We start from the raw sequence: 24,145 nt of genomic DNA on the forward strand, positions 1-24,145 counted from the left end.
TCAATTCATGAAATTACCACGCCCTTCCTCTTACTCCTGACAAAGTAGACATCCTTTTTCCATAAAACAAGACCTCTTTTCATTGAGCGTCAAGGACACACTTCTGTGAGCAAAGTGGTTGCACAAATGCTCAGCTTTTAACCTACTTAAAATAGAAACACAGAAGTCCTTCCAATTTTCTGAATTACTCCTTCTCAGAAATTTTCAGTTTACTTTTTTCTTATGTAAACACAGGCATTGAAGTTTCTTTTTTTTTTTTAATGAAAAGGGTAAGGTCTGAGAAAGGAAAGAAATGAAAAATAACCAGAGATGTTTTCTCTGGGAGTTAGAGATTCATTTGCTGAGTTACGCTGCCCGGTGATGACTTTGGTTCTTTAACTGGTACACTGGAGATGGGCTGTTGTTGACCCGGAGAGGAAAATCCTCTTCAGGTTAAGATGGGGGAGGGGGGATTTGTATTCCCCTGTAGAATATACTGGAAAGAGAAAATGTTTAGATTCAATGTAAGGATCTTATGACAAGCTTTTTTATCATTCTGACTTTTAATTAAACCCTGTGCATCTGCTGGAAACAAGTGCTCTCTCTCCGGGTCCTAGGCAGGCACTGGGCTGCAGGTAAAGTACTGGGCCAGGAGGGCTGGGGTGGGGGATGGCCGAGGGATTTGGTTGTGGTGGAGGGTTTTTAAACTTTCTCTCCCATGCTTAAACAGGCACATTCCAGCCTCCATAAATGAAATAACTTTTTTGAAACCCTAAAGATAGTATATGGTGTTAAAGAACGTTAGGAAGGAAAGTCTTTTTCTTTGACCCTGATCAAATACACAAGATGTCAAAAGCGGCAAATGCTTCAAGCTGCCACACTGCAGATGCCAGGCTGTTAGCAGCATATTCTAAAGCGTTCCACAAAGCTTTTATCCTCTACTTTCTTCTTGACAGTCCCTCTCCATTACCACGTCATCATGTTTTCTCTCTTGTGGGATAACAATTCGTCTTAGTACTTTCCGAGTGATCTGTATAGGAAGCAATAGTGAAAAGCAGAGCTTTTTCTCTTTTCTATTTCAAGAGCTGACACTACAGCAAACACATAGAAAATCTAAACCAAAGAGAAGCATGAAATCCCATTGGTGATTACTTTTCTGGTGATGAGGTTGCCTTCTTCATCAGTAAACTGTTCTTCTGTGACAGATTCACCAGGAATGGTTTTTGCTTCCTCTCCCTAAAGGATGTGGCATAAAGATTAGCAATAAACTAGATGGATAGATCTCCACACCACTCCATACACCACACACATGCTCTGTGGAATTTTAGAAAAAGAAGGTATAAAACTTTACTTGCTATTCTAGAGCAAGGGGAGGAGACTGACTCCATGGAATTATTTAGCAGTCAACAACATTCAAAGCATTAAACCTCAAACATGTATAAGAATGATGGTTAGCAACAAACTCCAAGAAGGAAGAATTTGAAAATATGTAATCATAGAATGCAGTTATACATAGACAGACAAACAAAAAGGTTTTATTTTGTTGAAAAAAGATTTAGCTTTTAATGATTAGAACTCTAATTAGATTATTTCACTTTGAATAAATGTTTCTTCACTAGTTTCTTCATTTTGGTGGATTGCCTTGTATCTAATTTGAATTGAGGTAGCACCTTAGTTGGGGTATTATATGCGTCACTCTTTGTTTAATTTAAAAATTCCTTTACTGAGGGTAATATATACATTTTTTTCAAGTACTGTGAGAAAAGTTCAGAGTACGGGGAAAACCTTTTTTTTTCTAGACTTAGCCTTTCATAAGTTGTATATGAGAAAAACTATGTCTGATGAAGTACATAGTATCAGAATGTCATCTTCATGTGAAGGAACCCTCTGTGATGACTGATTAATTACTTAAGGAATGTATGATGGCATCTTTCAGGTAGTGACTGCTAAAAAAAAGGGAATAAATCCTTAACTTGCCAAGGTGGCCTCATATTTTCCTGCTCAGTAGATTTAGAGGGTTCCTCAATACCTACTAGCTTTATGATTATATGATAATAAAAACCACTCAGAGAGCAAAAATAGGACTGTATTTATAACACATTACCTTCTTCACTGGTGTCAACATTAGGTCAGTCTCACTTAAGAGTTTTGGGGAACAAGAACAAACACCTTAAGTGCAGACCCACTTTAGAGACCTGCTGACTTGTAGTAAAACTTCTTGTTGAAGAGGTGACCTGGACAACGCAAGAGTGCTATGTACTATAGTTATTGTACCCTGTACTTTTTTCTTTTCTTTTTTTTTTTTAAAGGAAAAATGGCAAATCTTGATGAAGACAGCTGAGTTTCTGGGAGAGTCAGGATTCTAACTTTTTTAATGTTATTTTCATGGGAAAGGTGGTAATTCTGAGAATTTTGCCAGTGTCTGCCGATGGTGAGAAATTCTATGATTGTTTTTATTATAGCCAGTAGAAAGGAAGTTCTGGTTTAAAATAACAAAGACTAACTGAAATCTACCTTATTGCACTAACAAAATTCTGTTTTCTTTCTTCTTCTTCTTTTTTTTTTTTTAAACAAAGTGACTTTGTTTTCTTATAGGTTGTGGACTCATAGGTCATGGGTGGGACATTTGACTCATTTTACCTCACTGGGGTACAGAGATGGGATGAAAATAAAACAAGATGTTTCTTGTTGCTCATGCTTGTTTACTTCATCTTAAACCTTGTTTATGACTAATTTCATTTAGCACAGTTAAGAGAGGGAAGGAAATAGAAAAATGTGTAGAGGTCTCCTGCCTGAATGCACTAAAATCTGTAACAAGTTCTTAAGGAGTATTATTTATGTTTTGCATGGTTGGTCAAGAGATACTTGGAATAACAGGCATGTCTGGCCTTGGGGTACAAAATGAAACAGGGCAACAGCCAGAACACGCTGGTCAAAGCAAACATCCTTTTCCAATGACCCAAGAGATGAGTCTACCTAGGGATATTACCAGATGGTCAACACCAAAATCAGATTAATTATGTTCTTCACAGCCAAAGACGGAGAAGCACTATACAGTCAGTAAAAACAAGACCTGGAGCTGACTGTGTCTCAGACCATGAGCTGCTTATTGCAAAATTCAGGCTTAAATTGAAGAAAGTAGGGAAAACCGCTAGGCCATTCAGGTAAGACCTAAATCTAATCCCTTATGATTATACAGTAGCGGTGACAACTAGATTCAAGAGATTAGATCTGGTAGAGTGTCTGAAGAGCTATGGACAGAGGTTCATAATGTTATATAGGAGGCAGTGACCAAAACCATCCCAAAGAAAAAGAAATGCAAGAAAGCAAAGTGGTTGTCTGAGGAAACTTTACAAATAGTTGAGGAAAGAAGAAAAGCACAAGGCGAGAGAGAAAAGGAAAGATATACCCAACTGAATGCAGAGTTCCAGAGAATAGCAAGGAGAGATAAGAAACAGTTCTTACATAAACAATGCAAAAAATAGAGACAAACAGTAGGATGGGAAAGACTAGAAATCTCTTAAAGAAAATTGGAGAGATCAAGGGGACATTTTATGCAAAGACGGGCATGATGAAGGACAGAAATGGCAAGGACCTAACAGGAGCAGAAGAGATTAAGAGGAGGTGGCAAGAATACACAGAAGAACTGTACATAAAAAAGTCTTAATCACCTGGATAACCATGATGGTGTGGTCACTCGTACCTAGAGCCAGACATCCCAGAGTGTGAAGTCAAGTGGCCCTGAGGAAGCATTACTATTAACAAAGCTAGTGGAGGTGATGGAATTCCAACTGAGCTATTTCAAATCCTAAAAGATGATGCTATTAAAATGCTGCGCTCAATATATCACAAATTTGGAAACCTCAGCAGTGGCCACAGGACTGGAAAAGGTCAGTTTTCATTTCAATTCCAAAGAAGGGCAATGCCAAAGAATGTTCAAATGACTATACAATTGAGCTCATTTCACATGCTAGCAAGGTTATGCTGAAAATCCTTCAGCAGTATGTGAATTGAGAACTTCCAGCTGTCCAAGCTTGGTTTCAAAGAGGCAGAGAAACTAGAGATTAAATTGCCAACATTCACTGGATCATGGAGAAAGCAAGGGAGTTCCAGAAAAACATCTACTTCTGCTTCACTGACTACATAACAGCCTTTGACTGTGTGGATCACAACAAACTGTGGAAAATTCTTAAGAGATGGGAATACTAGACCGCCTTAGACCTGTCTCCTGAGAAACCTGTATGCAGGTCAAGAAGCAACAGTTAGAACCGGACATGGAACAATGGACTGGTTCAAAATTTGGAAAGGAGTATGACAAGGCTGTATACTGTCACTCTGCTTGTTTAACTTTTATGCAAAGTACATCATGTGAAATGCCGGGCTGGATGAAGCACAGGCTGGATGTTTTCTCCCGGAATCAACATTGCCGGGAGAAATATCAATAACCTCAGGTATGTAGATGATACCACTCTAATGGCAGAAAATGAAGAGAAACTAAAGAGCCTCTTGATGAGGGGGAGAGAGGAAAGTGAAAAAGCTGGCTTTAAACTCAATACTGAAAAATCTAAAATCATGGAATCTGACCTTACCATTACTTCATGTCAAATAGAAGGGGGAAAAGTGGAAGGAGTGACAGATTTTACTTTCTTGGGCTCCCAAATCACTGCAGATGGTGACTGCAGTCATGAAATTAAAAGACACTTGCTCCTCACAAGGAAATCTATGACAAATCTAGTGTTAGTTGCTGAGTCGTGTCTGACTTTTGTGACCCCATGGACTGTAGCCAGCCAGGCTCCTCTGTCCATGAAATTCTCCAGTAAAGAAAACTGGAATGGTTAGGTATTCCCTTTTCTAGGGTATCTTCCCAACCCAGAGATCAAACCCATCAAACTACACTGCATATTAAAAAGCAGAGACATCACTTTGCTGACAAAGGCCAAGGCTATGTTTTTCCAATAGTCATGTAGGGATGTGATCGCTGGACCATAAAGAAGGTCCAACTTTATGAGTGCCAAAGAATTTATGCTTTTGAATTGTGGTGTTGGAGAAAGGCTCTTGAGAGTCCCTTGGACTGCAAGGAGATCAAATCAGTCAATCCTAAAGGAAATCAGCCCTGAATATTCATTGGAAGGACTGATGCTGAAGCTTCAGCTTCAATACTTTGGCCACCTGATACGAAGAGCTGACTCACTGGCAAAGACTGATGCTGGGAAAGACTGAAGGCAAAAGAAGGGAGCGGCAGAGATGGTTAGATAGCATCACTGACTCAATGGACATGAATTTTAGCTAACTTGGGGAGAGGAGTTAACAGAGGAGCCTGGCATACTATGGTCCATGGGTTGCAAAGAGTCAGGCACAACTTAGCACCTTGAACAACAACAATGGTTGGTTTTATATATTTAGGAAAAAACATTATCTTACAATTAAAGGCTTAGAGTCAGCAGAAAACTCAAAAAAGGTCATGAAAGATTTCACTATAGTTTAAACATGAGTAACTGAGATATGTTTGAGGTAACTATTGGACATGTCCAGGTCCTTGAGTGTTAAGACAATTCCAGGATCCTAGGAAAATCCATTAAAATTGCCACTTATTAGAGATGGTTATAAATTGACCCTTCAGTGGGAAAAGATGCCAATTTTCAGACAGTCTCTGAAAAACATTTCTAGTAGGTATATTTATAAGCACAGCAAATACATTTAAGTATATCGATTTATATTAATAGCCTTAGAAAAAAGCAAATTCTTGTTTATAAATAACAAGCAATATAGGTTGTTGAGATCTGCTGTGGTATGCAGGCACTGTTTCCTACTGAAAATTCATACTATTTATGTATAATTAAAGGTAAAGATACTTATCTTAATCTTAAATGGGCTCTAAATATGGTCAACTAGTGTCTTAATAAGGTCAAAATAAGTTTCATGATAATGTAAAACTCACTAAATTCGGGGAATAGATTAGATAGTAGTTGATTAGATAGACTGGAAAGTTAGTAAGGAGTCACAAAATACATGTAAAAAATTTTTTTCATCTTTAATTCATCAGGTACATTAGAGGCTCTCTGAAGTTCTTGAAAATATTTGTACTTTTAAGTAAATAAAATTTCCATGCTACTTTTGGTAATGGCATTATTTTTGGCAATATCTCTACCTACTTTTTCCTTGCCTATTTCAAAGGAAAATTAGAGCACATATAGTGTCACTATCATTCCTGGTAGCCGTCTTTATGAAGACTAGCTATACTTCCGTTTGGAAGTACTGCATTTTAGGATTTCTATTTTTCTCTTCTTCTTAAATAAAATGAATAACCACATGAAATGTATGAATTTGCTTTAATGTATAGAACATTAAAACTTGAACTTTCAAAAAATGGGATGAGAAAGATATATATATAAACTTAGCAAATTACTAAGCAATATGTAACCCATTTTTATATTCCTAGAAACCCACACCTTGGGGATCTATGTACATGTATATTCTATGTACACATACATACTGTTATAGGTATATAAAACAATCTGAAGCTTGTGAACAACAGTTACCTCTGGTAAGTGGAATGGATAGGTTGAACTTTTTTGTACTTTTGAATTGTTTGGTGGGGGAAAACATACATTTAAACTCTTGTTTGAAAATTGCTCAAAAGTAGAAATAAAAATATAGTTGAACTATATAGTAAAAATTCAGTTGTTTGAATCTTATCAAAGTTCACAATGATTTGAATTAAAGTTTTTACCTTTGTAATCACAGAATTTGCTGAGCAAATAATGTAAACAAGCTCACAGAGACGGGTCAGTTGACTTAAACTGCTTCCAAGCCTTTGAAACCACTGTGATATTATATTAGATATGAATAAATGAATAAACTTATAAAATTTAAAAATCCCTAAACAAATGGGAGAGTTTAAGTTTATTCATTTCTTAGGGACTTGAGAATATTAAATAAAAAATATTTAAAAATTAGAAAGTGAATGAATTCACATATGAAATTAAAGAGAAAAATCATAAAATTATGCTTTCATCCCCTTTATTATACAACTTGAATGGCTATAAAGACAGATTTGCCTAGACCTGAGGTAATGGAATCTACTGCTTCCATTGATACTTACTGACGAAAGCTAGCTCTGGAAGGGGGGAGCAACCCTCAAATAGTTTTCAGCTCTAAGATTCTAAGTGCCAAGGGGATTACTATGGCAAACAGTGTAAATATGCTGGTTCAGTCCAAGGTTGGACAGCCTCCATAAAGTAGGTCAAACTAGCATCCCAGCCCCATCAAACAGTTTCCAAGAAAGATAGCCCAATGCTGTCTCCTTCTATACTACTGGAAAAATCTAAGTGAACAAGTGCCTAATTTAATCTAGGAAAAGTTATTCCTTTTCATTTTGTCCTGGAAGAGAATACAGTATTGTGGAAAAGGCAGGTAGAAGGTGCGTCACTAGAGGGCCAGGGGCTGGGTTCTGGTTCTAGAATTGTTAACATCCAGCTGAATGATTTTGGGTAAATCAGCTCATCTCTAATCTTTGGTTTTATCATCTTGGAGAAGAAATAATTTTAGTCTCAATGACTCCTTTAGGTCCTAACATTCTCATTTTATGTTTTTGTTTTTTTTTAAACAGAGATGGATCCCATGTGACATTTACCATGTAGTACTTGCAGTCTCAAGCTCCTTTACATTACAAAGTACCAATGTATGGAATAAAGAGAAAAAGCAAAAGAAATGTGTTCTTTTTCAAGGGCCCCCAAAAGCTGATCAGAAAAAAAGTAACCAGAAAGATTTCTATATATATAGCTTACAAAGATTTTTTGTTATACCTATTATACCTTCCAATTATAATTATAGTTATTCTTTAGCTTTTGAGTTTTCTATCACATATAAAAGACACTTCTCAAAGCTTGTTTAAGTGCTTCTATTATTTATACAATGACCTCTCCATTTATAAAATTCATCTTCTGATGATTCCACTCAACCTCCCTAAAATTACACTGACTTCAAGAAGTGAAGGTTTGGAGAGCACACTGTCTCCTGTGTTTTATGAAACCTATAACATCATAGTGTATTTCAGTCTTTCAAACTTAAGCTCTTAATAAAAATGTTTATATATATATATATATATAATTATATGTTACACTTAAATACATAAATAATTCATGCTAACAAAATTACTTAAAAGCTGACTTGCTAGTGCATGTCTAGAATTTTAGGAGACCAAAATAACCCTCATTGACTTAGGGAAGGGGTTGATGTTCCTGTTGTTTTGTTTTATTATTCTCCAGAGAAAAATTTCTCTACATTTTCATGCAAGATTATGTCTATTTCTTTCCATCAACTAGAGAGTCAACTCCTCTACTGGGCAGCTGTTATAAATGAATGAGGTGAATTTGATGCAACATGAGAATGTTATATGTTAAACATAAAGCCATTATGTCTGATTGATGTTTTACTTTAAAATAGTACTTCTTAAAGACAGTCATCATGGGACTAGCAAAGCCTGAGCAGAATAATGGCAGAATATTTCAGAATATGTTCTGAAAAAACAAATTAAATATTTCTTCTCTTTAATCACAGAAAATGTGTGGGAGGTATCTTTATGAGGTATCTTTATGAGATTAGGAGGACTTTATAGATAGCAGGTCATATGCTTGCAAATATTAGATATCAATAAGTAATTTGGCTTGCCTACATGGAATTTTCAAAGAAGTGATGGCACCTATTGAGCTCAAGGCTGATTTGTGGATAATTTAGTATTTAGACAAGGACTTATTTTCTTCTCTGATGTTTCCAGAGAAACATCAGAAAATTAGAAATTTTTCTAATTAGAAAAATTAGACTAGAGCAGATTTGGCATATTTTCTTCTCTTCTTTCATCTCATCTACATGAAAAGTATTTATAAGCAGCAGGATTAATACGTTTGGGATACCTAAGCCAACTTCCCTGCCTCTCTGTTGGGTCTCCTGACACTTTGGAAATGGGTGATAAGTTTGATAAATGGTTTTCAATAGATACTTCCCTTCCTTTCTTTCTCTTCAGAGCTGCCAACCAAGGAGCCTCAGGTTATTTGGACCACATTCAAAGGCCTGTGTATTGCAAATGGCTTCCTAGTTCTCTGCACTCAAATTATTCTAACATCAAGAAAGATCTCTCTAAAGACATAGTAATGAAGATAAACAGCATACTGCAAGAAGGAGTCTGCGGGATCTACCATGAATAAGGTCAGTACTTCAGAAGGCCTTTGTGGGGAAAATCGAGATTTATACATAGTATTGTTATACTCTAACAGGGTGGAATTACATTTTTCACTGGCAGTAAGACTTGCTTCCCCTACTTAAAAAAAATACAGCCTGATTTTTTGTATGTCGGTCAAATTAAAAACAAATTTCAGAAAGTTTTGCTTGGTTTACATTGTGTCACATACATCTATGCCAGGCTGTAACACTGAATTCTCAGTCACTGGTTTGATAAAGAAGAACTGATTTTAACTTAAAAACTGGTAAGACTGAGAAGGGAGACTTTTCATTCTTCTCTTTCTTCTTTATCTTACCTCATACTTCTTAATAGCCTCTGGGATTTCAGTTGAACATTTCATTTGATATGAACTATTCTCTCACCAAGATAGAATCTTTGTTCACACACAGAACACTTCTCCAAGGAAAGCAGTATACAAATGCCAAGAATTCTCAGATAAAATGACAACTGCCACATGTCAAACACAGGCCTAGACAGAATACTCACTACCATGCAACATGAGTTTTTCCTTTCAGTGGTTGTTTTTATCAGTTTTCAAATATGCAAAGACACATATAGCGCCATTTAGTTACCAAGCATGCTGAATTTTCCAAACCACAAGGAACGTTCTAATAACACAGCTTTGCCCCATACTGATCTAGCTTTGGGATACCTTTATAATCAAACGCCGGCGAATAACTCGGGTAGTGACTCTCCGTTCCTCCTCTGAGCTTGAATCACCCTCACTGCCTTTCAAGTCCTGATAAATGCATTTTTAGTATAATTTTACCATCACATTTAAAATAAAAGACATTCTGAGAAAGGAAATCAAGAAAGAATTACTTTTTTACTTGCTAGATCTCCCTCTAAGGAAAATCATGATGTATGTGGAAATCTTTAAAAAATTTAAATGGAAGGAAATTTTGAGTAGGATTCTAAATGAAATTACTCTGTATATGTATGTATATATATGTATAAATATTAGTATAAAGTATACATAAAATATGTATATTTAATTACTTTAACCTTTACCTGCATATATATACTTATGTGTATATATAAATGCAATGCATATAGAAATTCATAAGTATACATATGCAGGTAAAGATCATGATAATAAAATTGTAAGTTCTTAAAAATAACAATTATGGAGACTTTGGTATCAGAAACTACATACATGCTACTAATTATTAGTTTGGGGAAACAGTATAGATTTAAAACTAGTTTAAAAATAAATATTATACATTTGACATGAATGTATAACCTCACAATTAAGGCCATCTTTGACTTGATCTACAGAAAAAGCCATAGTATTTCTGATTTTTATGATAGTTTGGTCAGATTTGACAACTTTATCAGAAGCTATTTTGAACACTGTAAAAGGTATACAAATATATCAGCATAATTTGCACCTAATACATAACTGGAAATCAGTAGATGTTTATTCCTTTATTCAAATGAAGGAATGTAAAACAGGTGAAAGCCTGAGGTTATATTTTAAAGACATGATATGAAATTAAAATAGAAACATTTCACAGATAACTACAGATAAGAATATGGTAATTATACACAATATTAATTTTTAGGTGATAAGAATAGGAATAAGGAAAAACTACCAAGTGACAGAGTCATAAGTCAAAGGGGAAATTATCTTCAGCTTTTCCTTAAATGTCATGGTCCAGGAGTGCATGCTGAATAATTTTATTTCTAAATGTTAATGGAAATTATTTCAGTATTTTGTTTTCTAAGTGTACTAGTTATGCCAAATCCAATAGTCTCAGAGATAGTAATTGTAGCTAATATTGGTAAAAATAGGAAAAAATAAGTAAAACTGTTATGGGAGGCATAAGTGTTAGCAAAAATTAATGAAATGTTATTCAAATACAATAGATAATAAAGTAGGCCATTTTCACCAAAGGTGAAATACTTACCAAATATTCTAAAATATTACAGTAATATCAACCTTACCTTTGTAGGAAATTTCATCTGAACAAAATACCCTATTGAGATAAACTGCCTGTTACTTTAAAATTTTTTAAGAAAAGGACCATGCCTTCTGGACACTTAAAATGATCTAAATATCGTGAAAGGGGGCCTTACAATGGCTAAAAAATGCAGGGAAAGGTAAGACAGATTCATCTTGCAAAAGCATTACTGAGCATTCAGTGATTAGTAGATTAGATGAGGCAGAAAAGAAAGTTAAACCTGAATTATCCACACACAGAATCTTAGACTGGGGAAAGATTTTCACTGAGACATTTAAAAGCAGAAGAACATATGTTAATGCAAATGTTAATGATAAACCTAGATATCAATTATATCATAATCCTATCAAGAATCATCTGAGACCAGCCCCTCACTTAAAGAAAAAGTGGCCATTTGGCTAATATTTGTTCCATTTTTCTCTATGGAATCTCTGCCAATATTAAGGTGAAGGATAGAGAGAAGACAGTAGTAGAATCTTGATCATGATTCCTTTTAGAGAATTCTCTAGGCAGTGGCACAGAGGGTAACTTGGAGACCAAATGGAATTTTTCTCAGTACTCCTTGCCATGGGTTGCTGCATGAAAAGTGGTGGAAAGTAGCAGAATTTTACCTTGTAACAGCAGGCAGTCATCCGTGTAAGAGCTGCACCCGGACTTTTGACCTGATTTTTCAGGGGACAAAAAGGGGGCTGTTTTCTGAGATCATACATCCGATGACCTAGTTGGTTGCTATTGTACTATGGTCTAATCACAAAAGAGACATCCTGAACATCTTCGGATTTCTTGAGAGGTCAGACTCTTATCTTCTGGAAACTTTAACTTCATTATGAATTGCTGTACTCCTGAAGACATTTTGCATTGGACTAGGACCAGTGAACAACACTAAAGGCACAAACTCACTTATAAGAAATTTCAAAAACATTTTCTAACAGTGATTATTTTCCTTTACTGATGAATTCAGCTGCGTTTCCATCCAGGGTTAAACCTTTCATTTTCAAACCCTCTTTATGCCTTTCCCATGGTTCCCCAGTGGGCAATAGGTAGGCACATGTACACACATAGAAATACTTACTTACATTTATATTGTCATTTGATTTCAGAACTTTCCTATCAACTTCTAATGGGTTTTTGCAGAATACATTTTCATCATTAAAACATCACTATGTAGCAACTCCCTCCTATAGCTCCTCACTATAGTTTGTGGGCTCATTTTAAAAGGCAATATTCCATCCAAAGTCATATTGCTTAAATATACTGAGAGTTAACAAAAAGGCAGAAATCAATACTCAAAACAACTCTTGTCAGGAAGGAAATGAAAGAAAAGCCCGAGAATTTTACTTCCTCTCACTTTCCTTCCTAACAAGCAGGAAAGTAATTAAAAAAACAGCCTGCAGAAGGGAAAAGGAAAGGATACGATTAGTTATTAAGCTGATAATTAGCTCCTAAGTGATTAAGAATTTACTAAATATTTCTTTTTTTTTTCCTAAGTATTTCTAAATAAAGTTAATCATGGCTTCATTATTTTACAAAAGATTTTTTTTCTACCCAAAACACTGTAGAAGATCTTAAATAAACTCGATGTTTTATGAAAAACTTCAAGTACTACGATTCCAAAGATGTATAACTCTCAATCTATGTCTACTGCATGGTTCATGAAAAGACACAAAAATTGCGACAGCAAAAAGCAGTCAAAAATGTAAGAAACAGAACTGATATTAATTTTCTTATATCCATCTATGAATCATAATTTCAATTAAAATTTTTTCTAATGTCTAAAAATGCTTACCTTCAAAGAATAAAGAAATCTTATTTCTTATAAAGAAATAAATAATATAAAGGAATCATATAAATACTAAAAGCAAATAATTATGTGATGGTAAGGTTTTTAAATTATTAAAAACAAATATTAATTATCAACTTAGATATAAAAGTTATTAAAGTGATACTTTTAATGCTACATTTCTAAATGTCATCAATCAACAGTAGTATACCCACCCTTTATTCTTGGGAACTGTGTTCCTTCAATTTTTAAAAAACCCTTTCAGGCAACAGAACTTACAGAGCTCGTAGTTGGGTCACATGCTAGCAACTCTTTAAACTGTGTAAAAGAACCAGTGAGGGAGAGGATAATCATCCTCCATCCTCAAGAATGAAGACATGTCAGGAAATCTAAATCCCTGACAGAATGAATATTGGATCTTAAGATACTTACTACTTAACATCCCTGTAACTTCCCTTCTGAGAAATGGCTGAAAAGATGTTTATTCCTAATGAACAAAGGTATGACTGCAGACATTTTACTCAGTACTTTCTTTACCCCCATCATTAGTGTTACCATATTTGATCACATATTTATAATTTGGAAATAGTAAAGAATATTGGGCTCAGTGCTACAAGATTAATCAAAACAATTGAAGAGTCAGGACTCTGAGATTAAATGACAGCATAGTGGAAGACTAGATGACATACCTTTTGCTCAGACCCATTGGACCCCTCTTCTTCATGGAGGTTAAGCCTTGGCTTGCCATCTGCAGGAGAAGTCCTACTCATCTTTTTCATACTGACAGGCACACAGGGTTTAGGCTCTTCTATTACAAACTTGCTGGTTTCTTCTAGAGCCTTCTGATACGCTGCTAGTGATGATGCTGGTTCATCAACACGACCAGATCCTTGTATTTTTGGTTTCAGAGTTTCCTTTGCACTCTGTTTCCCTACATCATTTTGGGATTCTGGAAAGTAAGATTTTGTCTTTGCTTCTGTAGTGACTTCTGCATGGCTTCCATTTGCTTCAAATTTTCCAGGCTCCCCTTTGAGATAGGAGGTAATGGAATCTCTACACTGGTCAGGGCTGCAACAGAGAAAATGTGGACATTTACAATGGTAACATATGGCTGCAGATGGGCTTCAGAGGCTCTGAATTTTCAACAACCATGTTTTAAACTATTTTTGAAGACATACATGATAGAAAAGTATAAAAAATCTGGTTATTGGATTTCAAACTGTGGGGGTGTATCATGGGTGTGGGGTAAGGAGATGATATGTAGGCTCCAGGCTTCCTCTGCATTTCAACCCCCAATCTGGCTGGCTATGCTGCCACTGTTTTTGTTTTAATTGTACTTCTACAGCCCCTTGGGTTCATGGACATACCCAGAGGTCCAGACCCACCAACCTAAAAGCGGTGCTTTTCTATTATTGTCAATGAAAACACTGATGACAAAGGACAGCGTGAGCTCCTGTGATGAGAGCTCTGGTGTCCCCAAGAACCCTAGGTTCCAGTCTCTGTACGTGTTTCCAATTGTGAATCTTACTGTCATGCTTTTCCAGACATGGAATAATCATGAGAACCTTACTTGAATTATCATTTTTGTCCACTCGGGACCTCTGCTGACTCTCCTTGGTGATCAGGGTGTGGATGCTCACCTGATGCTTCTACTGACTGGGAGAACTGTTTTCCTTTAGATTCTTAAAAATCTTTCTCTTCCATTACTTTCTTTTAAATTGGCTCTAAGTTTTACTAGTTTCAATACAGACTTTATGTCTTCTAGTTTGTATATTGTTTTCAGCATCTTTGATTATTACCTGTAGAATTCTGAAGACAGCAAAAGTGGAGCAATGTTTTCTGTGTAATATGTATATTATGCATATGTATGTGTATTTCTTATAAATCAGCTTCTGAATAAACACCTTTCTCAAAAATATTAATAGCAATACTATTCCATATATTTAAGGACAGACAGTCCCAGCATACTGTAAAGACTCTATATGATAACTATATCTAACTCCTAACTATATCTAATTTCCTCTTATACAACTATAAATTATGTGACTATATCTGAACTCAGACATCAAAATTAGTACCATATCTTGTCTCCATCATCTCTTTTTTGTAGGCTGAACATAGAATTCATTGATGTTACAATTCTTCAAAAGGAGTTTTGTGAAATCTTCTTTGCAAATGTCTATACCCTCTTTGGGAATTTTTATTGAGCAAGCAGTATGAAAATGTTAAATATGATTGTAAAATAAGCTGGGTAAAAAGAACTGATGTTAGGTTTATCACTAGTTGCCACTGAAGTAAAATTTATTTTAGTCTGATGTGTGTATAAAGAAAAATAATGCTAACTATTAGTGAGAGTCTATTTGCATATTGGGTAGGCATGTTACAGGCTTTCTTTTTCAATTTATAAACCTGTTTGAGGAAAGCAGCAGTATTCTTATCTTTGAAGCGGATTACAGTGATGTTCTTAGAGCTTAGAAATTAAAGTACTAAAGTGCAAAACCTAGTGATGGTGGGGTCTGAACCAGTGTCTGAAGGACACTAGCTCTTACCTTTCTACAGGAAAGCCACTATAAAAAGAGCCAGATTCATGATTAGGGAATTATTTTAGTTATAAACAAATTTCTATCATGCCAGTATTATTGGGGGTAAAGAATTACATATTAAGTAAATGTTGCTCAGTTGTGTCCTACTCTTTGCGACCCCATGGACTATAAGTCCATGGAATTCTCCAGGCCAGAATACTGGAGTGGGTAACCGTTCCCTTTTCCAGGGGTTCTTCTCAACCCAGGGGTTGAACCCAGGTCTCCTGTATTGCAAGTAGATTATTTATCAGCTGAGTCACCAGGGAAACATATGCTGTGTTGCAAATTATATAAAATAGTCATGTAGAAAAAAGGAAGGATATATAAAATGTTGTGTTTTTCTTAGTATGATAAGGACAGATGATTTTTTTGCTTCTCTGTATTTTCTATGACAAGACATTTAAAAACAATATGTAAAAGAAATTCACCAAAATTTCAGTGATGGTTATTGCAAATGATGACATTGTACTGATTTTTAAAACCTACATTTTAAAATTTTGTTTAGTAAGCATATTTATGTTTGAAGTAAGGAAATAATATAAATGCTTATATTTCTACAAGACTTAGAATTCTGTTAATTACATTTTTTAAATGAGCATTAATTACTGGCTATGTGAAAAGAATAACAGACCAGGTAATAAAATAGAAAACAGTAGGCTTCTAAAGTAAAGGAAGTGCATCCATCTTTAGCATGTATAAAACTTTTTATATTTTACTTCAGCTAATTATCAGTAGCTTTAAAAATTATATTTGAGTTCAATGTAACTTTCCCTCTCTAGATTAGCAAAATGAACCAACCTTTCAAGGCATCTATTATCCCAAAATTGAAATGGTAATTTTAGAAAAAGAGTAACTGCTAAAAGCATTTATTTAAAACCGACTATTGGAATTTCCTGGCAGTGCAGTGGTTAGGACTGTGCGCTTCCACTGCCAAGGGCCCAGGATTGATTCCTGGTCAGGGTATCCTACAAGCTGTTTGGCGTGGAAGGATGGATGGATGGATGGATGGATGGATGGATAGATAAATAGATAAACTAACATGTAACCTTCATTTCACTTTCGTTTTTCTGACCCAGAGCCATACCTGTCATCCAGTCGATCTAGTAACCCACCAGTTATTCTTCGAGCTTGAGCAGGGGACTCTAGGTTTCCACTTGATGTCTCGTTCTGCCAACCTGTAATTGAAGACATTTCCAGTTCTTCTTGCTGAACACGTTTAAGAATAGCCTGTACTTTTTCTTCTGTCATCTCCTCAGACTCTACTCCTTCTTTAAGTTGGATGTCCTCAAATAGAGATTTGAGTCTTTCTTCCGTCATCTCCTCATCAGGACCAGATTTTCCTTTCTCTTGCTGCTCAGAGCTTACTCCTACTTTTCTAGTCTGCTTCAATGGCTCTGCTCGTTTAACATCTTTTGGGACCCCAGCCATCCTTCCGAGGTATTGAGGATACTCACTCAGACATATATTCTCCAACTGGCTCTCATCTACATCCACTGCTTCAGGTATTTCTGTTAAAGGCATTGAGTCTTCAAGTTTGCTGTCTTCTAAGGACGTGTCTTCTGCAGTTACAACTGGAGGTCCATCTGCTGAATGTTCTATGTTTCCCTGGGAAGGCACTACCCCATCACTCAGTCTACTGGGGGTTCTAAGGGGAGATTCTATGCTAGAGAGATCACTAAAATAGTCATCTTGCTGGAAAGGGGTGGGAGGTGTGTAGTGCAACCCTGTGGGAGTTTCCAGTTCCACGTGAAGGGAAGGATAACCTATGGAAGACAGTACATTGGGACTGACTGAAATGAATTAGAGCACATCAAACAAAAACACATGGAATGACTTAAATTATATTAGTTATGAAAAATGTATGATGAATTACAGAATGTTGATAAATTTATTGGTTTAGTTCAAATACTTGTAATATAATGAAATAAAAGACTAGTGGCAAACTACAATAAAATAGAATACTAGTTAATTCAGATATAAATTGTCTCCATTGATTTTGGTAATTTTAATACAGTAACTTACATTCACAAATTTAATCCAATATAAAGTCAGCTGTCATTACGTAAGATACATTTATTCTATGGCCAAATTAATACCTTTCTATCAATACTCTTCACATGCAAAATCCACATTGTGGTGGACTAAATACAACAAATCATAAGAAACCAATTTTTATAATTACTTATAACTTATTTTAAGAACTGTACATAAGAGTGATGCTACTGAATAACTCTTACTTATTTCATATAAAATTTACAATAAAGAAAAATGAATTTAATCTTTGGAAAGAAATGACTACTAGATTTTAGAGCAGTAGCACTGTGAAAAAAATCTAGAAAGATGTTAGGAAAAGGGTTTAAAAGGCAGATAAAGCAGAAAAGACTCCATGTAAACTTTTCAGGTATCACAATGTGACAGAGATGAAAAGGTCGTGTGCGTATGGAAATCCTGGTGACCTTGTGGTAGGGGTCCACTCAGAACCAAGAATCAAATAAAGAGAAAGAAGAAATGATACACAACAGACAGGAGGAGAACCACTTGCAAAGAGCCTTGGAATGTTCATGACAATCCTATGAAACACAGAGGTTTACTAACCAGCCTAACAAAGGGGAAGGAGGGAGCAATTCCCGTGTTTTAAACCTTGCTATGTGCACTAAGGCAGTATTTTTCTCCTTCACCAGAGAGAGAAGTCAACAATGGTCTGGTCATGGTGAGGAAAGGAAGTTTCACAAAAGTTCAGCAAAGAGGAGAGACAGGAAAAAAAGGCAACCAGGCACATTTTCTGACTTATTGGTCTACAAAACTGAAGTATAATTTTTCCATTAGTCCAAGAGAATTATCAATTTAGCTTTGGCTGTAAATTCAACTTGCTATAGGTTGTGAACATTTTTTATGTTATGGTCACCCACAAACTAAAACGTTGTTGAAAATTTGTCTAAGACTACATGAGGTTTATAATCTGCACAAATAAAGTTGACTTCACAAACATTCCTAAATTTCCCTAAGAATTTTAAAAATAGGGAATGTAAAATATTAAGATATAGCAACAGAAAGTCCTTCTAAATTTAATAATATTCTAATTCTAAAATGTTAAAATTAAATGAGACTTTCAATTCCATTGAATACTTTCACTGTTTTCTGATGATTTTGTTTATTAGGACTACTTTTCTTAAATTTCCCAATAAAGAATATTAAAATATTCTATAAATTGTAGTTTGGCAATAATTCAACCTTTGATATAACACTGGTCTATCTTTATCTTGTGCGCAAGGAGTCTGGGCACCAATATATAGTCTCACCTATAAGACAAAGCCTTGAAGACAAAGCCTTTTTTCCAGGTTGTGTTGTATTTAGAAACTTAAAAAGAAACCACTTTTGACATTATTACCCACATGTTTATGTTAGAGGGATAACAAGGTACACTTTACATTTTTGACTGGCTTTAGTAAGCAGAAACTTTCTAAGAATTTTGAGATCTTTTGTCATATGTGCAGATTTGTAAGTTATTGATTATTGGCTAATTTTTCTGTTTAAAAATGGGAAAATAATCACCATATCTTTCAAAAATTGAAGTAATAGAAAAATATCCCTAGCTCCTCTTCTTGCCTCCACATAATCATTTTTTACTCAAAATTCATTATAGGAATAAATTTCCATTTATGAAGGTAGATGAACATCTTGAAAAACATATTTGTTATACTTTTCTTAATACTTTGATGAAAAAAAGCCCCAACTTACAAAATGAAGGAAAATGACAATATTAATATATAAATTAAGCTAATGTAAAGGAGGAATTATTATATTATTGGCAACATCTATGCTCATTGAATTAGAAATTATGCTACCTTATTATACACAATGGATAAGGTTTTGCCAAACAAAAAATGGCAGCCTATGAAGTTAAAATAATGCTAAATAACTAAAATAGCTTTTTGAGTGATATATTAGCCTCTTTCAGCACATGCTTAAATACGTGGTTCTCAAAACAGTAATTAAGCATTTTACTTAACAATTTGTATAATAACCCACAATTTGATTTTACCTATATAGGAATAGAAGAGTCTTCTTGTTTTTTAGGTTAATGTAGAAAGTGACAAATCAACATGTTCTCTAGATATTAAATTCTCTTCCATTTGGTTATATAAAATACTTGAGATACCAACTCTTTCAGTTAACTTATGCCTTTATACCTCATTATTTGTATCTTATATAACAGACATTTATCAAGTTTGTTCTAACAGAGTGTTTGTTTGCAGACTGTGGCATAGAATAAGCTGTGGAAATGAGAAATTAAGTCAAGCAAATCACAATTTAGTTGGTTTTACATGACTACTTTGTCCTACCACACTTTCAAATTTTACCAAATATTAAGTAAATATGAACACTAAATTCAATTACCATCCACGGGGTCATGGAAAACATTGTTCTCATCTGCAAAACTTCTGGTGCCTGAAATATTTCCATAATCAAATATTGGTCCTTCTAGCAGAGTCACTATATCTATTCGATTAATTTTTGTCAAGACCGAAGTTAAGGCATCAGCTGAAAAAGGATGGAAGAAAAAAAAAGGTTGAAAACCCAATTACATTATTTTGTTTTACATCCTCACAATATTCACATGAAGGCATGGCTTTCTTGACCCTCCTGACATTTTAGTTCCTCCTTACTCCAGCTCTGCAATATTCACTATTCAGAGGGCTCAGAAAGCTTGTAGTTCTGGGGAAAGATGTTAGGGTCTTAAGAAGCATTTTGTGAAGCTGTGTGTGATGGCAACAACATTCATTCCATCTTGGTAAGGTGCAGCGCAGATGGGCTTCAAAAGAGCTAGATTCTTTTAGTTATAAGGGGAACTTAATCGGGTGGAGAGGGAGGTGGGAGGGGGGATCGGGATTGGGAATACATGTAAATCCATGGCTGATTCATATCAATGTATGACAAAACCCACTGGAAAAAAAAAATAATAAAAATAAATAAATAAATAAATAAATAATTAAAAAAAAAAAAAGGGGGAACTTATGAAATTTTAAACACTTTCCTCCCATTAGACTGTCAAAATAGGTCACCTCTGTATTTGATGCTTAGCATTTTAATAACTTACTAAGGTCAGGCTGACACAGGCAAGCCCACAATAACTGCACATTGTTTGGGTTGGCATTTGTCACAATATAGCACCACTCTCTTTCCCTCACCTCAACAAAACTACACCACACAAAACCCCAGAACACTGGAGAGTTCTTTGCCATCACAGCAGGCTGGATGAAATGATTTGGTCCTATCCTTCTCTATTTTCCTGCACATCCATTTCTGGCCATAGCAGTAACTTCACAGTGTTTCCCATCACCATCTCATAACTGAACAGCTAGAATTATATTTTCATGTTTGATGGTCACAGAACTACAGGCAAAATGCAAAAATCCCCTACTGCTTGCTTCATAAAAAGCTCCCTAAAGACAGAAGTTTAGAATGTTAGCATGAAATCAAACAAGTATAACTTCAAAAGACTTGCAATTATTTTACGATCACTGTGGTTTTCTTAACAATAGGCTTATCTGAAATATTAGACATATGCAGTTTTGAAAGTTAAAGTAATATAGTTTCAGCATACTTGTAGCATTTTTTCCGTCTCTGGTTACCCATTTTTTTAATAACATGAAGCTTTGAGAAATTAAAGAATTTGGATTTTCCACACGTATTTGATTGATTTCGTCCACTGAAAAATTCAGTTCCCTTGCCAGTTCTGTAGAAAAGAAAAAGAGTTACTAAGATTTCATGTTATGCTTTTATCACATGTATTTTATAAAAGTAATGCTTAAATGCCACCAAAAAAATGGGGGGATTCTATAGTAAAACGCAAGTACAGCCTTGGGCATTAATCTTTATATAGTTGATTTCACAGCAAAGTAGTGCTAATACACAGGCAGTGACTTCTCTCTTTTGAGGTAATTCCTTGGTTATAATCAGATTTCCTTTGGAGATCATTTTATAAAGATTCTTAATCTGTTCAAAGAGGATATTGATAGATTCTTTTAATTTAGCTAAATTATTATCTGCAATTTGAAGCAAACTTCATATAAGATAGGTGTACTAAGTCGCTTCAGTCCTGTGCAACTCTTTACGACCCCACGGACTGTAACCCACCAGGCTCCTCTGTCCATGGGATTCTCCAGGCAAGAATATTGGAGTGGGTTGCTGTACCCTTCTCCAGGGAATCTTCCTGACCCAAGAATCGAACCCACCTCCTTTCCATCTCCTACATTGGCAGGTGGGTCCTTTAGCGCCACCTGAGAAGCCCATCTCCAATAAGATAGTTAGGGATATACAATTCATAAACATTCCACAAGAGAAGCCAGTAGGGTTTTTCTCTAGGCAATATTCATGAAATAAATCTTTTTCTCACATAATATTCTATTCTATATGCCTTCAAGTTTCATCAGTGCCGCTTGGGAGGTTAAATGATGACTCAAAGCCAGATCACTGTCTATGATACACTGCCATTTGTGTAAAAAATAAAAGGGAGATAAGCTTTCTGTCCAACTAAGTGTATGTAGCCATATACTCAATATTGTAAATGCAGACAGTTATCCCTGGAAGGATACATATGATACGAATAGCTGCCTTGGGGGAGTGAAATTTGGGAGTCAAAGATGAGAGGGAGACTTACCTTTCAGTGTATACTTTTTGTACAATTAAAAAAATCTGTCAGATGTGTATTAGCCTTAAGTGATTAAAAAAAGTAAGAAATGGGAAAATCCATAGGAAAAGAATTGGCCAAGATTCTATCCTGCTTAAGAACCTTTCCAGCAGTTTGGCAAAATGTATTCAGAGGCTCAAAAAAGTCTATATCCTTTGGCCAACTGATTTCACTTCTAGAAATCTACGGTGACAATACACAGGGATGTAGACAATTATTTACATACATGAATGTCCACTGTAGGCTTGTCCTACTTAAAAACTGAAAACAGAGCATGCGTTGAACAAAAGAAGAGTTAATTAATGTAATGCAGTGGCTGGCAAACTGATCACAGCCTGCAGGGTGCTTCTAGAAATGAAACTACATCTTCATAGAGCAAAACTTAACCTTAATATATGGGATACACATTTTCTCTTCCTTTTACCAACAAAAGCAAAATCTGAATTTATTTCATGGTTCACTAGTGCATTGTGACTGACAGCAAAACACCATTGTAAAGTATGTGTATTAGATGTTACTTATACATTAAACCAAGATCAGAAAGAAATAAAAAGAAAATTGTGTATAAAACATCTTCAAAAAGTTTTTATAAAAAAATCAAAGTACCTTGTTACTAGTTAACAGTAGTTCTGAGGGATGGATTTAAATTTTGTCCTTCTAAATGCTAATTTTCCTAATAATCTTCATTGTGTATATGGTAATTCAAATTAGAAAAGTTAATTTTTTTTAAAGTTCCTTATCTCTTTGTGTCTTAAGGACAGTAATCCTTATTGTCCTCATTTCCAAACCATATCCTTTGTCTAGAGACTCAGTGAAGAGCAAAGACATTGTCACTGAGAATTTTACAAATTTTATGACTTTATGTTTCTTCTCTATTTTCATGTCACATCTCCAAAAGTTTACTCTGACAAACTAAGTTTTGCTTAAAGAAAATAAGCTAATAGTTATGGACAAGTAATACTACAAAACCAACATTAACTCCAGCATATTTTCAGATTATAATGTCCAGTGTTAAGATGTGCATGCATACTTAGTCGCTTCAGTCGTGTCTGACTCTTTGTGACCCCATGGACTTTAGTTCAACTCTTTGTGATTCCATGGATTGTAGCCCACCAGGCTCTCTTTCCTTGGGGTTCTCCAGGCAAGAAAACTGGAATGGGTTGCCGTGCCCTCTTCCAGGGGATCTTCCCAACACAGGGATTGAACCTGCATTTCCTGCATTGCAGGAGGATTCTTTATTGTTTGAGCCACCCGGAATATATAAATATTAATATTTTATGTTCATACATATTTATACATGATGAATTGCTACTAACTCTTAATAGTCTGCAAAGGATTACTCAGACCCCGTTTTTTCCAGAGCTCCACTAGGTTAGGTCAGTAGCAGTGTGCCTTAGGGCAGGGCTGGGTGGAAGGAGAGGAGTCCTTTTAATGGAGAGGGTAGGTGGCGTGAGATTCAGGGCACTGGAAAAAAAATAATTGTAGGTGACCTTTTGTGCCATGATCTAGTTTCATAATCTCCCTTTTGACAGCACAGATAATTACTTCCTTGAGAATGTATGTCCCTGATAGTATGCAAGATGACTTTAAATATGACACTAATTAACATTTATGTTTAGCTATTATGTTGTTTGGCTGGGCACTAAAAAAAAAATACATACAACCTATAAAATTTAAAATTTCTCTGATTCATGTGAAGTAGGATTTGAGGGGCCCAGTTAACATCAGAATACAAAGCAGTACTGTCCAGTTGACACAAAGCCTTATCTTCATCTTAAGTGAAGTGGAATCAAGCCAAATATTCCTTTTCTAAACACCAATTATAAAAAGTTTCATTCACTTCACAGAATCCAACTATTTTTGTAAATTGAATAGATTCATTTATCTGTATATGTTTTCTGAAAAATTTAA

General features: G+C 35.2%; 1 protein-coding gene across 4 annotated transcripts in view; it reads right to left on the reverse strand.

The window, feature by feature from the left end:
* The window catches only part of ANK3 (ankyrin 3), a 365,593-nt gene that overhangs the window by 18,655 nt on the left and 322,793 nt on the right, over positions 1-24,145 (reverse strand). For 2 of the 4 annotated variants that reach the window (XM_043926997.1, XM_043926998.1), the window contains 8 exons: positions 21,149-21,280; positions 19,942-20,085; positions 16,628-17,306; positions 13,651-14,029; positions 11,793-11,843; positions 9,870-9,956; positions 1,132-1,215; positions 950-1,009 (listed from right to left, as the gene is read on the reverse strand). In XM_043926997.1, the coding sequence (XP_043782932.1) occupies positions 950-1,009; positions 1,132-1,215; positions 9,870-9,956; positions 11,793-11,843; positions 13,651-14,029; positions 16,628-17,306; positions 19,942-20,085; positions 21,149-21,280 (1,616 nt within the window). The remainder of the gene's footprint in view (positions 1-949; positions 1,010-1,131; positions 1,216-9,869; positions 9,957-11,792; positions 11,844-13,650; positions 14,030-16,627; positions 17,307-19,941; positions 20,086-21,148; positions 21,281-24,145) is intronic. The other 2 variants (XM_043926999.1, XM_043927000.1) reach the window with 2 other exon arrangements.

Source organism: Cervus elaphus, chromosome 15, assembly GCF_910594005.1.
Source record: "Cervus elaphus chromosome 15, mCerEla1.1, whole genome shotgun sequence".
Taxonomy (NCBI): Eukaryota; Metazoa; Chordata; class Mammalia; order Artiodactyla; family Cervidae; genus Cervus; species Cervus elaphus.